Source organism: Leptonychotes weddellii, chromosome 13 (genome assembly GCF_054177405.1).
Source record: "Leptonychotes weddellii isolate Sample4059 chromosome 13, ASM5417740v2, whole genome shotgun sequence".
Classification (NCBI taxonomy): domain Eukaryota; kingdom Metazoa; phylum Chordata; class Mammalia; order Carnivora; family Phocidae; genus Leptonychotes; species Leptonychotes weddellii.
Window position 1 is genome coordinate 12398640 of NC_138381.1, and position 17577 is coordinate 12416216.

At 40.1% G+C, this 17577-nt stretch overlaps 1 protein-coding gene across 1 annotated transcript in view; it reads right to left on the reverse strand.

Moving 5' to 3' along the window:
• Window positions 1-17577, reverse strand: part of PHLPP1 (PH domain and leucine rich repeat protein phosphatase 1) — a 208933-nt gene that overhangs the window by 8543 nt on the left and 182813 nt on the right. Inside the window, exons 12-14 of the mRNA XM_081801065.1 lie at window positions 15574-15736; window positions 6199-6329; window positions 1711-1815 (exon numbers count right to left, since the gene is read on the reverse strand). Coding sequence (XP_081657191.1) covers window positions 1711-1815; window positions 6199-6329; window positions 15574-15736 — 399 coding nt within the window. The remainder of the gene's footprint in view (window positions 1-1710; window positions 1816-6198; window positions 6330-15573; window positions 15737-17577) is intronic.

The window sequence follows — 17577 nt, forward strand, 5'->3', positions numbered from 1 at the left end:
TATCAGGAAGGAGAGCCATCACTACAGATCCTACAGATTTTAAAACATAATAATATGAACAAGTTTGTCAAATGTGAAAACTAGACGAAAGGGATAAATTCCTTAAAAGACCTAAATTACCAAAGTTCATTCTAGAAGAGATAGATAATCCCATAGCAAAGAAACAGAATGTGTAGTTAGAAACCAAAGAAAATTCCAGGCCCAGATGGCTTTTATTGGTAAATTCTACCAAACCTTTAAGGAAGAAATATCAATTCTGTACAAACTTTTCAAGAAAACTAAAGAAGAGGAAACAGTCCTCAACAATGAGGCCAGCATTACCCTGATATCAAAGCCAAAGACATCACAAGAAAAGTATAGGCATGAGCAACAAATTACCAGCAAATTGAATCCAGCAGCATATGAAAAGGATAATACATCGGGACCAAGTAGAACTTATCCTGGGCATGCAAAGCTGATTCAACATTCAAAAATCAATGTAATTTACCACACCAACTGACTAAGGAAGAAAACATATGGTCATCTCAATTGAATGCAGAAAAAGCCTATGGCAAAAACTTTTAGCAAAGTATGATTAGAAGGGAATTTTCTTAACGATAAAGGGTATCTACAAAAATACCTTCAGTAATCATATTTGATGTGAAAGAATATATTCTCACCAAAGATATATGGATGGATGATAAATGCATGGAAAGATGATCAGCATCATTAGTCATCATGAAAAGCAAAATTAACCCACAATGAGCTATCACTATCAGAATGGCCAAAACTGCCACCACCACCTTATAACAGGAAGCACTGGTAAGGATGTGCAACTAGAATTCTCACACATTATGGCTGGGAATGCAAAATTGGAAAGGAATCTGGTTAGCACCTCTTCATAAGAAGCAAGCCTGAAAAGCTTGATTACAATTCTCAGGAAAATCAATATTTGCACCTGAGACAAGGAAGAAAAAGAAATTGAAATTGAGATGGACAAGTCCTGGCAGCAAGACAAGCAGCTGACCTCACAGGGAATGAACATGAAACTCCTGCCAACCTAATTTATTGTTTTTTAAAGATTTATTCATTTATTTTAGAGCGTGTCATGAAAGCGAGTGTGTGAGCTGGGGGGTGGGGCGGGTGCAGAGGGGGAGAAATCCGTAAGCAGACTCCCCGCTGAGCACAGAGCCCCACGTGGGGCTCAATCCCAGGACTGGGAGATCATGACCTGAGATGAAATCAAGAGCTGGCCGCTTAACCGACTAAGCCACCCAGGCGCCCCCTGCCAAACTAATTTAAGATCGTAAGAAACAGCTCCATGAACCACTAATCAATAACGGAAGTGACTGAATATGGACAATCAAGGCTACTTCTCCCTCAATACTATCCCCTGTTTTGCTCGGTAAACAGGCTTCAGACAAAGATGGACTTTTCCAAAGGGCAGGGATGCATTTCAATACTTAGGCCTTCTCCAAACCCTGGAGTCTCACATAGACTGAATGTGTCAGTTACACTGTATCCTAGCAACATCTCTCACAAAGAGAAGAGTATGTGATGCCAAGCAGGGCTCAGCTTACTGTTCAAACGTAAGGCTTGAGGTGGCCTCACTTTAGGGAATCCTGCTCAGATCAATGTGACACGAGGGAAGTGTGTGTTAGCACTGAGTATCTTCCCCACTAAAGAAGGGAGGCGGGCTGGAGGCGCTTCTCACTCCAAAGTTTCACCCACTTGTTTTTCACCCCTGAGGCTTCAGTGTATCCATGACTCCAGACAGCTGGGGCTCCAGATGCATCTCCTGCAGAAGGCTGATCAATCTTGAAACAGCGGATATTACTAACAAGAGAAAAGAAAGGGATGGGAAACATTAAAGTCAAAGATGTGTGAAATGCTACCTTTATTTGAGAAATGAAAAATACCTGCTAAGCACTCTGTACTTACCATTTGTGTTTAACATGTCTAAAATATTTATCAGCAAGAACTAGCTACTCAACAAAGTGAAAATAAAAGGGCATGAAAATTAGTTTTTATCAGCATCCTAGGGTGGTGATTCGAGACCTTTACACATCACACTTCGATGGCTGCTGTCTCCTGGGCATGAAAAAGACCGCTCTCAACCTTAGTATGAGAAATCATTATGTTGGGTGTATTCTTACGGGCTGAACACCCAGATTTGAAAAGTACGAAACCTAATCCACAATCATATTGTATTTGAGAGAATTCTGCAACATTCATCCTCAAATCCAATTTCTGCCCATATCACCCCGTACAATATTTCACAAATATTGAGGACTTGTCATCCCTGAAGCTTCCAATTCTTTGCTCATTTGCAGCCATTCGTGCTAAGACATGAAATTATGAAAGGAGGGGTATTTCAATAAATTACACATTAACACTGTGAATTAAACTGGGAGACAAGTCATCTCACCTCGCTGTCACATGCCATAACTGGTCCAACAGGACCCAAGACAAATAATGAAAGTGTAAACTCTTGAATGGGGTTTATTAAAAAATACCCTTCTAGAAAGTATTCAGTGCCCCCAAACAGGAAGTCCTACAGATGTGAAATAGTTTTTTAAAAAGGCTGGCTACCACACGGTGAAATAAATCCTACTTACTTATAAATTGCCACTAGTTTTTCCCCTCTATTACTTATACAAGAGAAAAAGCTTACATATAATCTCTTAACACAGACACTTCTGTCATGACCCCAAGAATTTAACTCCAAAATACAACAAACACTGAATACCCTTCAACTCTAAGAAGTAAATCTATACCTAACTGTATTCACTTTGATTCTAGAAATAGATGATTGCAATTTCTTTGAAATTTAAAAATATTTCGTGAAAGAAAAGTTTCTACTCTCAATTACCAGCAAACATTCATTCTTCCCTTTATCCTACACTGGAAAAGTGCCAACAGAAAATCCTGAAATAAAACTAATACCTTATTTCACAGCAGAGCTATAGATCCTCTTTTCAAAGTTTTCAATCCTAACAATAAAAGAGAGGCATTTAAAAAGACAGTCTGCCATTATCTGCTATTCATATGACCTGGCACCAGATTTCATCCCTGCACAATGGTAAGCAAATGAGAAGCGTTTCTTAAGGCCTACCTAAGGTTCTCATGACATCTTCGCTGCCTTTCTGAATTCCAGAGAATTCATTTCTAAAGACATTTATACTTTTTATAGAACACAGAACCTTCAAAGAAATAATTCCATTTCCTAGCCTGAAATTAAAGAAAAAGTAATCCTTAAACTACCCCCTCCCAATCCCTTCTGGTTAAGTGGGGGTTTCGCCCTCTCTGCCTAACTGAACAGTGTGGCTGAGAAGCGGTCCGAAATGACCTGAATGTCGACTCTTGTACCTCTTTAAACGAGTCTGGGAGAACATGGGAGCTGGAGCTCACACAGAGGAGCCACCACATGCACTCACCGCGGCTCATGCCCAATAAACAGGCCAAGCCTCGAGAAGCACAAGAAATACATTAGATACGGAAGCTCTCCCAAATTAGGAAGAAGCCATAGCCTTCCCGCTGTTAAACAGAAGGCAACATCTTTAACATAAAAGTGTTACGATTTCATTGTTACCTTTTTAAAATCTGAGAACACATGTGTTTCTTTGTAGTTGCTCAGGCCAGTTCAGTAACATGTTCACTGCAGAGACTTGAATAGATAGATTTTTCTTACACATGTATAATAGTGGGGTCATTCTATATATGTGGTTTTGCATCTTTTTTCTAATTACATCATGAACATTTCCCCATGACATTTTATGTTCATCCTAAAGATAATTAGATATATCTTGATGACTACCTCTGTGCCTAAAATGAGCACCACATTTCTGATTATTTTTTAGAAATAATAGAAACAGAAATAGAAAACCTTGGTCTAAGTATGTGAATATTTTTAAAAGCTTGATACAGAGTCAATAGCTTTTAAGAAAAGTTATGTCAATTTACAGTACTCCAGCAGCACCAATGTGAGGGAGGAAAATGTTATTTAAATATTTAATATTTCCTTGATATACTGAGATTGAACATCATGGTTTCATGTACCTATCTGTACTTCTTTTGTGAAATGTTAATGCTCTTTGCTTGTTTGCTGTTTGAGTACTTTTCTTTTTTTTTTTTCCCAAAGATTTTATTTATTTATTTGACAGAGAAAGACACAGCGAGAGAGGGAACACAAGCAGGGGGAGTGGGAGAGGGAGAAGCAGGCTCCCCGCCGAGCAGGCAGCCCGATGCGGGACTCGATCCAGGGACTCCGGGATCATGACCTGAGCCGAAGGCAGTCGCTCAACCAACTGAGCCACCCAGGCGCCCCTGAGTACTTTTCTTATAAGAACATTTTCTATCAAGAACACTAATGCTTTTATTTTTGTTTTTTGGCCAGTGTTTCTTCTTAAGAAGTTTGTCATTTGCCTTTTAGATTTACTCTTGATTACTTCTGGAAAGATATTTCAAATTTTTCTGTATAAAACATACTTTTAAATATTTATAACGAATATCAAAACCAATCTATATATATTGATTTCTCCTCTTGTGATCCCTGCCTCCCACCCCCCCCCACCCTGTCTACATTTTTTGACCTAAAAAGTCATATATGATTTTTTCTTACTTTTAGAAATTATTTCATTTTATAGAGTTAACGCTAATTTAGCTGGAATGTATTTTGGTGTGTAGTACAAATTCAACTTTCTTCTCCAGCTATTTCCATTTATTAACTAATTTTGATATATTTTTAATACAAAATTTCATGTATTTGTAATACTCAAAAATTTACCTGTATAAAGATGAAATATATATTGATAATCCATGCACTCTTAGTTCTGAGAAGTCCCTTAGCAAGTATGTAGGCCATCTTCCCCATCACGTAGGTGAGAAAACTAAGGTCTGTACAGACTGAGGGATTTGGGCCAAGGCTTCACATACTGACTAACGGTGGAGAGTGTCTAGGTCCCCTGTGGCTTTCCTACAACACTCTACTTAAGCAGTATTATTCAATTATATATTGAAATCAATTAAGTACCTAAAACCAACAGGCACTAATTAGGCCAATTCTATCCAGGAATCACCTTGAGTGATGTTCAAATTCTGGCTTGCACTAAAAGCCTAGGATAATATTAATAGACTACTAATGCTACTCTTTTTAAAAAAATTCTCCTTTTCAGTTTTTTCTAAGATAATGGAATACGACTTTCAGCAGTAGACAGTATAACAGGGTTTAAGCATAAATGGCATACATAATGACTAGTGTGTATCCATGTCCAAGACTTAGTTAAGCCCGGCTGCAAAAAAATTCTGCGAGAATTCAGAAAAGTTTCAAGAAGGTAATGAAGACCATCCATAATCCTATTATCCAGAGAATAACACTATTGTAACATTCTGTTTTATATCCTTGCGGGCATTTTCCAGGTGTACACGCCCAATGCACATATATTTATTTTGCAAAAAAGTGGGAACATACCGTACAAATTTCTCTGTCAACATTCTCATTTAACATCATATGTAGAGATCTTTAGAGTCAGTAATGTAACTCTACATCATTGTTTTTAATGGCTATATAATATTCAATTGGGAAGCATAATTCAATTCTCTTGACATTTAGAGGTCTGTGATGAAAATTTTTTAAAGACATCTTTTCTAATGAGGTTTCCTTTAATGTTTTACACAGTGAACCTGTAATTCTCTATCGACATCAAGAATGAGACCGTATCAAAGAATTCTTTCCCCAAACAAGAAGATAATTTAGCAGGATCTAACTACCCCACACTCCCACTTTTGCTTAAATAATCTGGACTTCAGTTCCACATTGTGCATTTTCCCCACATTACGCATCTCTTTCAAAATCCTTTCATAACATTTGCATTAAGCATCACACCATGTTATCAGTAACTGAGATGTAAGTTTACATCTTGGCTAGTCATTGCTCTCCCCTTGTCTTTCTTTCTGTCCTCTTTCCCTCTTTGTACTCATTATTCTTGTTCTTTTTGTCTGGATACTTCCTCAAAAACTTTGTGACAGGACACCTGAGTATCCAACTATCTGAAATTGTTTTTGGCCCTCCATGATGGTGAACTATAGACTCACAAATCACCTCAAACATGTGTAGATACAGCTAATAAATCAACGGGTCCTTCATATTCTGTTCAATGTTTTCACTAAGTTATAAATCCCATTGTCTGATGGGGCTGCCGAGCGTCACAAAATACTTACTTCAGAAGTTCCAAGGTTTTGTGATCGAGGGCAAGTCGGGGGTTTCCAGTCAGGTCTAGTTCTTGTAGTTTTGGAGGCAGGTTTTCTGGTAAAGTGACTTCGCTTAGCTCATTACAGCTCAGGTCCACGCACTGAATGAATGAGGGGAAACAGGAAGTGAGGGCCTGGACAGGTGGTTCAGGTGGTTCTATGCTCCAACCCTTTGCCCTGAGAATCCGTCGGACCATTCACTACATGATGCTGGCCAAATGCAGAAAAATTACGTTGTCTGCTACCCTCCCATAAACACTTAAAACAGATTTTGCTAAATGCAGCTAAAATGTTTACTGTCTTTGACTAATGTAGAAAATCTGTGTTCTTTACTCTCCCCATCTTTATCCTTTTAAGCTGATCTCTACATTAAAAAAATAAGCATTAACTGAAGATCCTAAGCATAGTTTTTCTTACTGCTCACAAAAATCTCTGCACCTGTTACGACCATAAGGGTTACAGTTCTAACATCAAAATGCAACAGTGAAGGGCTTTCTTAAACCAAAAAACTTGCAACATGAGGAAAGGCAGGAAAACATACAAAATGAGAAGATAATTCAAAAGAAGCTAAATAAGAAATTGGTAAAAGACGAGCTGGTGCACATGCCTAGTATATGCAAGGGAAAAAGGCACAAGTCACATATGGATCCTGCCCTCCAGGCATCCACTACCTGGACTCTCCAACAGCTCCTGTCTAATCTCATTTGGAAAACAACCACAAAACGGGTCAGCATATTGATTAGAACAAAAATTATGTGCTATCTGTGAATGGGAATAATACCTTCTTTCTCACAAAACCTATGTAAGGCTTAAATGAGATAAGCCCTAAAATGAGGTGCTGCATTTGCGTGATAGGAGCAGGGAACCAGGGTAGAAGACAGCTCGCCATGTGCAAGAGAGAATAAGAGTAATTGGCAATTTTTCTGGATAGCAGAATATGTAACCCACAATTCGGCAGAATGGGTAGGAAGCATTCAACTATCTGGCTTGGGGTGGCAGCTTATTATAATTTAAGAAAATGCCTCAAGAGCCTATTAAAGATCTTAAGATGGTTTGAAAGGCAAATTGCATCCGAGAATTTCAGAATATTAAAAGTAGACAAAATCGTTTTTATTTGGAAAAATTCTTAAGTCTATTATAGATTGGGGAGGGACAGAGACTGAATAAAATGAAAACCTGCATTTTTGGAGAAATAGATTCTCAACTGACTTCAAATAATGCAATGTTTCCATACAAATTATTTTATACCCTTGCTCCCAAACAGAAGCAATGATATAAAATTATATGCAATCTAAAATAATTATTTTTGGGGGCACCTGGGTGGCTCAGTCGTTAAGCGTCTGCCTTCGGCTCAGGTCATGATCCCGGGGTCCTGGGATCGAGCCCCGCGTCGGGCTCCCTGCTCAGCGGGAAGCCTGCTTCTCCCTCTCCCATTCCCCCTGCTTGTGTTCCTGCTCTCGCTCTCTCTCTCTCTGTCAAATAAATAAATAAAATCTTTTAAAAAAAATTAGTTTTGGGGCACCTGGGTGGCTCAGTCGTTAAGCGTCTGCCTTTGGCTCAGGTCATGATCCCGGGGTCCTGGGATCCAGCCCCTCATCAGGCTCCCTGCTCCGCGGGAAGCCTGCTTCTCCCTCTCCCACTCCCCCTGCTTGTGTTCCCTCTCTCACTGTGTCTCTGTCAAAAAATAAATAAAATCTTTAAAAAGAATAAAAATGATTACTTTTTATTATGAGAGGATTATAACCACATTACAAAAAGTTGGACCAGCAGAAACGCTTAGAAAACTTGCCTTAAATATAGCACCCTAACACAACCAGGGTTACTATTCTATATTCCTGCAGCCTCATTAATATGAACCCAAACTTTTAAAAAACATAAATGTAGGCACAATGTCATCACATTTTACTTATTCCGTACCTGCACTCCCATCCCTTTTGATAGCCTTAATACTCTAAGTACAGAAATTCACTTAACCTAAACATTAATAGGGAAATTGGCCTCTCCTTTTTCTTCTGTTTTTCCACTTATAATGGTTCCATCAACAGTCAACTGGACTTCAGTGAAAAACTGATTAATACTGATTAATGACAGGCTATTCCATCAGGATATACATCAGCACAGGGAAGATAAATGGGATCAGCACAACTTGCCGAGTAGTGATGAAACCCAAGCTTAAGGGCTGGCTGATGCGTAACTTAGAACAAGTGATTGAAAGGGCTGGCTGATGCATTGCAGAAACAAATTCAGGTCAGAGCATGCCCTACAGGGAAAGACTACAGACCTTTCAGAACATCACTGACTTTTATGAAATTGATAAGCAACGTTTTTCTAATGTTACCTAATGACTTAAACTTTCACAGTTCTGCAGTTGTAACTGCTCATTGTTTAAATTACAAAATTATAAAATGAGTTCAGTAGGGTATTTATTTATAAAGACAATGCTGGCGATATCTTTATAAATAATCCTCTTAGGCGGTGCTCATCATCATCACGACCCTCCGCTGCCACCCCCCCCGGCCGACCCTTAATTTACTGCAGCCAGCTCCTGTATCCTGTCCAACCGCATCAGGTCTCCCGGGAGGCCTGGGACCGCATCCTGACTCTGCTCTAGTCTCGCTTCCCTCTGACCCACTCCCCACCGTGCTGTCAGGGTGACTCTGACGTGCTTTATCCCATCTGATCACACTCCGGCTTGTCTTTCAGTTGCTCCCTACCGCCTTCCAATCTGCCACCAGACTCCTCAGCATGTCAAATAAGGCCCTTCATCTGCACCTTTCACCACCTGCTTCCTCGCACTCTATATTCAACTGCGTCAAACTCAATTCCAGTTCCTGCATGTGTCATGTTCTCACTTGAGCCTCTGCACAAACTACTCTCTGTGACTGGGCCTCTTCAAGCTTTCCCTGCCTCTCACCTGGTAAAATCTTCCTTATGCTTCTAAGTCTCAACTCAGTGCCAATTCCACTAGAACCCCTGCTTCAACTGATGCCCCTTGCTTATTAATTCCTTCCATTAGACTATGATCCTGGGAACAGGCGCTGCGGCTTCTCCTCCCGTGTCCGGAGTGCTGTGCGGCACGAAGAGCGGTGCCCAACGAATATTTTCCTTCCAATGAGGAGCCAATGAACAGCTAATTGCCTGGGAATGGGTAGACAATTATTTGCTGAACGAATACATGAACGGATCTTCTGAGAAGCTCCTCCAGTAATTCAGTCAGCTAGGATGGGAACTGAGACACATGTGCTTAGATTAAATTCCGTCTGGAGTAAGTCGCACCCCAATGCGACACTTTCTTTAGTGGCAAATTGTGCTGCACATTGAAGGAGGTTTGTTCACAAAAATTACAGGATGCTGGTACCTGGCGCTACCTATTGGCATTCACATAAATAGTGAGTGCTCCATTTATAAGTACTATTTCCTATTCTTTTAACAGTTCTCAACAAACACTTGTTAGCTGAGTGAGTGTAATGGTTGCCACTGGGAAAACAGAAAACTGGGGGGGTGAGACTGGAGAAAAACACAGTACTTGCACAGTCTATGTTATTTAATGTATGTTTCTCTATTGTTTAATGCGCTAAAACTTTCTTGAAAATACGCTGCTAAACAGAATGTTAAATTTGCCTACCACATAACTAACAAAATTACCTTTCCCTCTCAGGCCTCTTCTAGGACATAGCTTGCAAAAGTTATTTGGCTATCCTACAAAATTCTGGTAAGAATACTGAAAACAGAATTATCCAATCCTCGGAAAAAGTGAGATAACTCATAGTTGGAGGAACTCATGACTTAGAGGAAAATTACTGCTAATTCGTTTAGCTAAGAGCACAGGAAAATAATCAGTGCATCTTAAAGAGAACTGCTCTATCATTTAAGCATAGTTATTACCAAAGCTCCAATATCTTTATTATAATATTTTCCTCACAAAACATTACTAAAGACATAGGCGTATCCATTTTTAAAAAAGATTTATTTATGTATTTTAGAGCTAGCGAGCGAGCGAACGAGCGAGCACATGAGTGGGGAGGCAGAGGGAGAGACAGAATCTCAAGCAGACTCCTCACTGAGTGCAGAGCCTGACCTGGGGCTTGATCCCAGGACCGAAACCAAGAGTCGGACACTCAGCTGAGCCACCCGGGTGCCCCGGGCATATCCATTTTCATAGCAGCGTGTGTTCTATTATCTGCCCGGTAACTGCCCGTGTTGCCCTCAAACGGCAACTTTACCTCCTGGCTCTGGGCGACTCTGCAACAGCTTGTGTCATTCTTGAGAGCACAGCTAGCCCGCCACCTCAGCCATGCTGCCCGACAGCTCTGCCAGGTGCCAACGGGGGGCTCCCACTCACCTCTGCACTCCCTGGCCCTCACGGGGCGAAAGCTGCTGGTGTAATTATTTCTGTAATTACTCAGACATGTATATTGTTTAAACTGCCCCACCTTTCATCAGGGAGTTGCAAAAGAAGACCTTTAATCTTGTATAAAGCCTCCTTCTCTATTACAAATACTGTGATTTTTCTCTGAACAGGCTCACTAATTTTCATTATGAATTCATTAAGAAGCAAATAAATGCAAGTAGTCATCCAAAGGAACACTGATTTGGCACCTACAAAGCAGCAGACGATAGGCCAGACATCAGGGATCTACAGAGATGGCACCGCAGGCCCCACCCTGGGGATCCCAAGGCCAGAGGGGGAAATAAACACTACTGTGAATCAACAACAGGTTCAAGTGTGCGTGGTCGCGACAGCAAAGGGGCCACTCCTGAGACTTTCCAGGACGGGATTTTTGTGAGGAATCAAAGTTAAAGGTAATGTTAGGAAATCTCCTAAATAATTATTACTGACCCAGATTCTAGGACCATAACGACGACTGCTCCTGGTTTCTGGCTTTCAGATACGCAGTATAAATGCCTCGATGACCTTTTAAGTCTATGAGGTCAGCCCTCTACCCAGCTAACACCTAACTGGCCCCTGATCTGTCTTCATTTGCATTATCCTACTTTCCAAAGAATTAATCTATTTTCTTTCATCCGTTCTGACCCAGCCGTTTCCCCACGTTCTTGGTGTCTTTATCACCAAGCTGGTTCTCTCTCTCTCTCTCCTTAGAAACAAGAGCAAGCAGAGTTTGATTCCAAGGGATAGTCAACTTCATACTTCACATCCCAGTGAAACTAACACAGATCCTAGAGATGAGTTCACTCACCTTATCCAAGTAGTTCATCACTGCATAGTACAACATGAAAATAATCTTCTGAAGAAGATTTAAAACATTTTATTTTATTATTCTTTTTAATCTTTTTTTCAAAGTTTTTTTTAAAATCTGTCAGAGAGAGTACAAGCAGGGGAGTGTGGCAGGCAGAGGGAGAAGCAGGCTCCCCGCTGAACAAGGAGCCCAATGTGGGACTCGATCGCAGGACCCTGGGATCATGACCTGAGGCAAAGGCAGACGCTTAACCGACTGAGCCACCCAGGCGTCCCAGATTTAAAACATTTTAAAAGATACTGTTCATCCAGTAATTAAAATCAAGATGCCCCAGGAACATGTTAAATTTAAAAAAGAAGTTGCTGCTGATATGGTGTTTAAACTACAAATTTCATTCACATATGTCACACATTTATCTACTTAAACCACACTTCAAAAAGGTTAGTCACTAACTGGAAGTTACTCAACTAAGATCTTGGGGAACCGAGCGCCATACTCATGGTCACTTTTGCTATTTGGATTCATTACCATGGGCAGCCAAAATGTGGACTTCAGCTCAGGACCAGCCAAGCCAAGTCTGGCTTATGTGGTGACTCTGGAATCATGTCTTCTTCTCTACCTCATTGAGAGCTGATCTATATCCAGAGGGAAGCCCTTCTATTTTAGAACCAGGATAGAACAAATAACCTGCTCTGGGAATACAGGACTGGAGGTAGGGAAGATTTATTTGAAAGTGCTAAACAAAAGTGAAGACAATAAAACTAAGGAACAAAAAGTACTCTGACTCTGGGTCCACTTGGGCTCACTGGAAAATTCTGAAAATATATGTTTTCCTACTAATAACTTATATGACCTTCTTGCCCAAGTATAGAAATCGATGCCTGAGGATGAGCAGATCTCACTGAATGTACCAAAATGAGAAAAGACCAGACCTAAATTTTATCCAAGACTGGAAGGTGCATACAGTTTCTGTTTTAGGGGTACAGGAATAATGGCTTAATTTTTCAAGTTAAAAAATGTATTTTAGCACATGTATTTTAGTAGGGGAACTTGTTTACCCTTTTAAGTAATAATTGGCTTTGAAGTTTTGGTAACAAAGCTATGAATAAGCACTTTCCTTTAAAGTCTTAAAAGAAGAGACTGCTTGGAGAGAACAAGCTAGTTAAATATAGTAGGGCCTCTCCCTCTTTAAATCATGTTCCCTGCTCAGTTTTTATAACTGCAATGAACGTAATACCTTTTAGGAACTACTTAACAATTACTTCACTTTATTTTCAACAAGCAATAGGAATATAATCTAGGGTTATTAACTCAATAATAAAATTTTAGTATAGGCTGAGTATTTCAACTTAGGACATTAAAGACATGCTAATTTAGAGCTCAGTTTGCAGATGCTCATAGGTATTTTATCACTTGAGATACAGCAAGCCTTTTTACCAAGAATTTTCTTTTGGATGGTTTAAATGTGTGTAAATACACTGCAATTTAAAATATTCTCATATGAAAGAACACTGACATACCAACTCAGGGTTCTAAAACAATATAACTACTACTTTATTTATTTATTTTTTTTAAAGATTTTATTTATTTATTTGAGAGAGAGAATACATGAGAGGGGGGAGGATCAGAGGGAGAAGCAGACCCCCTGCTAAGCAAGGAGCCCGATATGGGACTCGATCCCGGGACTCCAGGATCATGACCTGAGCCGAAGGCAGTCGCTTAACCAACTGAGCCACCCAGGCGCCCTATAACTACTACTTTATCAATGCTATCTGCCCAGGGCTGCGAAATGTACACTTCTGTATATAAAGGATACTTGATATTGCTCATCACCACTCCCACCCCAAAGAAAACCCCCAACAACAAAATCTCTATCTATTGGTAATGGAGGAGCTGGATCAGAAAGACAGGACATGGGACGCCTGGGTGGCTCAGTTGGTTAAGCGTTTGCCTTCGGCTCAGGCCATGATCCCAGGGTCCTGGGATCGAGCCCCGCATTGGGCTCCTTGCTCAGCGGGGAGCCTGCTTCTCCCTCTGCTGCTCCCTCTGCTTATGCTCTTTCTCTGACAAATAAATGAATAAAATTAAAAAAAAAAAAAAAGACAGGACGTTATTAACATACAGAAACTGCTAAGATATAATAGCTGGGATAACAAGAAAAATCAAAGACCAAAAGAAACAAAACCATTAAAAAAGCAATACCAGAAGTAAAACTTTTAAAGGAGCTGTGTAGTCAGGCACAGACAGAAGTCAACAGAAGACGTTCAAAAGAAATAGAAGGCACCGACTTTAGAATCCAGGAAGCCAAGCTAGGGTCGAGGAGAGAATTCATTTTCACCGAATAGTCAGATTTTGCAAAATCTAGTCAAAACCCGAAAAGTTTAAATGTCTACCTGTATCTGTACTTTAAACCAGACACTTAAAAAAAAAAAAAAGCCTAATCCACAATTTAGAGTTACAGAACATTAAAAGCCAGGTGCAGAAAGTAAGACCAGCAAATGGGAGGTTGGTCTGGAGACTTTTCCCTTCTTGTCCTGGGGTTGCACCAGGCACAGTGCACAGAGACCAGTTTAATAGGTGCCCCCAGAAGATACCACGGCGCTGCCCCCATGTCCAGCAATGGGCAACACAGGGGCCCCGGGAAGCTTAGCAGCTAACCTGGTACTGGAGGCAAAGACATATTTCAGGAACAGATTTCCGTATTTTACCGATCATCAACCGGAACAGTTGCTCCATATAACCAACATCACAGCTGAACCCCATCAAGGACTACCTAACTGTAGCTAACCTTTACAGAGTTCTCGCTACATGCCACTCCTACTGCAAACGTTCACACGTACTATTTCCTTTCATCCTCAGCAGTGCTGTAAAGGAAGGACTATTCTTCCCCTCACTGTCCAGCTGAGGAGATGGGGCAGTTAAGGAACTTATAGCTGGATTCAGCTCCAGGTCTGTCTCCCTTCAGAGCCCCCCCTCTTCACCAGCGTGTAAGGTCCTATGTAGAAAGTACAAGTAAACTATGGCTGCTAGCTTATAACCAATGTTCTAAAACGCCCGCGATGTATGAAATGATGGTGTGCTCACAGTGAAACACATCGTGGCCTAAAGCGTGCACACACATGCACACACTTAGGAAATGGCTTGTGTACACCTCAACCATGCAAATGTACAAAAACAGCTGTGGTGAAAGATTATGAGTGCCACTTAAAGTGCCTTCAAATGTCTATACACTTTCTTAAATCTGATACATAAAGGTCGTATCAGAAAGTGCCTGAAAAATGAAGAGTGGCCAAGTAGGATGACTTCTGTTCCCTTTAGGAGGTTAGAATGTGCTCCAAGTCTATAACCCCTGAGTTATTTTTTATTAAGCACAAAACTGATGATCGGAAATGCTAAGATGCAAATGAAAAAATACATGCTATGTAAAGAACTTCTTACTTTGGCACCAAAAAAACATGAATAAAAAGTTGTTAGATGGCTTTCATTCTGGTGAACTGGTTTCAGCCTATGATCTACCCTGAGTCAGAAGTCAGGAACTGCAGACTATCTCTGCCACCAATTCCTGTCTTCATGTACACAAATCCCTTCATTATTCAGCACCCCAATATCAGATGGGAATAATACCTGTTCTGCTAGTTTCATTAAGTTGAAAGGACTGTTTAGTGACAGTATTGATGCTGTATTTATCTAGGGAACTGTGACTAAGTGGGTGCTGTAATTGGGGGAGTCTGGGGGCAAGTGTGCAGTGGTAATGTTAACCTTTTCAAACTGCTGTCAGACATTCGAGTGACAATCTCTTTCGAGCCTCATAACCACCCTGGAAATAAGGAGGACAAGTGTTGTTAGACAGATAAGAAAGAGGTAGGTGACTCTATGGTTAGCCTTAATTCACACAGCTAGTTATGGACAGGGCCCAGAATATAATTTTCCCAACTCCTAATCCAGTGCCTTTTTATTTCTTCTTCTTCTTGTTTTTTTTCCCCCTCTGTTGACTCGACAGTGTAGTCCAGTAGTTAGGAAGGATGGGGCAGGGATGACTGAGAGTCTTCAATCCAACAAAGGTGCAAACACCCTGCACTGATGAATTGGAGAAAACAATTCTCTTTCCTGACCTGCAGCTTGGAGTTTATGAGATCAAACCACATACCTTGATTTCTGGGAGCTGCATAACTTCAGGAAAGACCTCGATGCAATTAGAATGAGCAATCATGGTGTGCATGCGCCGACAATTCATGATGGTCGTCGGGATGGCTTTCAGTTTATTCCCACTGATGTCAATTTCTTCAAGTTCCTCCAGTTTTGCCATTTTACTAAAAAAGACAAAATCCAAGGGGCAGGGGGTCAAAAAATAATCATAAGGCAATTTAAGAAGAAAATAATACATAATGAGAATAAAAAGGGAATTTACTATGAGTCTAAAGATCCTTTAAAGATTGACTTGTATAATATACACTTCATGTTAACTATCCTGGAATTAAAAAAAAAAGATTCACTTGTAGTAGCCATTTTAACAAATGACCATTTTTCACTACTGTTTTTGAGTATCAAAGTATTTTAACACCTCCTTTCCTACTACAAAACAAAAACTACTAACTTCAACTCTTCAAATTAAGCAAAAATAGAAAAATGGATGTCCCTTTCCTCTTAAAACTGTGTGAATTAAGTTATCTCAGCAACAATAACTATGCTACATAGCTTAGTCTGAACTCCAATAAAAATCCTACTCAAGTGGGTCAAAAGTGAGCATTAGTCCAATATAAGTGCTTTGAAAGAGCTCAGTTTGAGAGAATGATTTCTTTGTATTGGCACTGAGAACTCAAGGGGATGTAGAGGAGAACGGGGCTCGTATGAAGATATGCTTTCTCCTAAAACCCTACTCCCCAAATTCCTCTGACATCATTCGTGATGATAAGGTGGTGGGGAGTATCATCCGGATCATCTCTTGACCTTCTGGCGGTGCCCAAATTTAAACCATACCCAAAAGAAATTTCTCTTACCTCCTGCTAAACATCTACAAAAGCGGACTCTCTCTAACCTTACCTTAATAGCATGTCCTAATATATTGAACACTTTTGTTTAAGAATGTCTTTTATTGTTCAACATTAATTTATAGCTGATCATCATCATAGTAAGTAATAATTATAGTAACCGAATAAAGAAAATTTCAGAGTTAAGGTTTCTTGCCTTTTCTGTAAATCTGGAGGAAAAAACCTTCCACCCCTATAGTCCCTATAATAGCATCTACCACCCTTCCGACTCTTTTTCTACCACTGTTGATGCTCGACTCCAAAAAGCACAGGATTCCCAGCGAGTGTAACTCAAACTTATAATCTGAATCATTCAGTTTACAATTGTCAGTATCTCCTCTGTTTGTTATGGCTATCTGTGTCATAATAAACCTTTAAAAAATTTAGCAAGAAATTCTTTTATTACTTTTCTTCCTGTCATCTCTCAAATATAAAGGTTATCTTATTTGCTTATCTTGAAAATAAATATATGCCAAAGATACAATAAGAACTAAGTTTTCATATGACGACATCAAGTCTCTTAATATCCTAAACAGCCAACACGGCATTAGGATGCACTACAAACAACATTGTGTACGTGGACTGTGATGTAATCCAGCTCCGATTGCCTGAATTTGTAAGACTATTACTTTTGGGGAAGAAATATGGAGAAATCAATGAGTAATAGGGCATGAAACATGACTGAAAGTATAGAAATATTTTTTTTCCAACAAAGAAAAAGTTAAAGAAGTTTCCATCCGTCAACATACAAAGAAAGTGGTCAAAGGGCCATACGGCTGGAGCATGTTCTTTCGTTCAGCAACCGGCTGTGAAGTGTCTACCCCAGGCCAGACCTCATAGGAGACGTGGGCCTGATGGAGGCAATTCACAGTCCTGACTCTTAAGGAACTCGGAGTCTTCGAGGGAGTTCCTGTGGCATATCACAATCCCCAGGGAGATAGAAATTATAGCAGAGTGGATTTTTATGAGGTGCATAAAAAAGTTCTCTGTATTTAGGCTGATTACAGCGGGCATGGGTCACGGGGGAATACCATCAAAATTTGAGTTGATGACATTTCTCCTGCAGGGCTTACTCACCATCTCAAATAGGACCATGAGTCCTTTCAGAGATATTGTTATGTGAT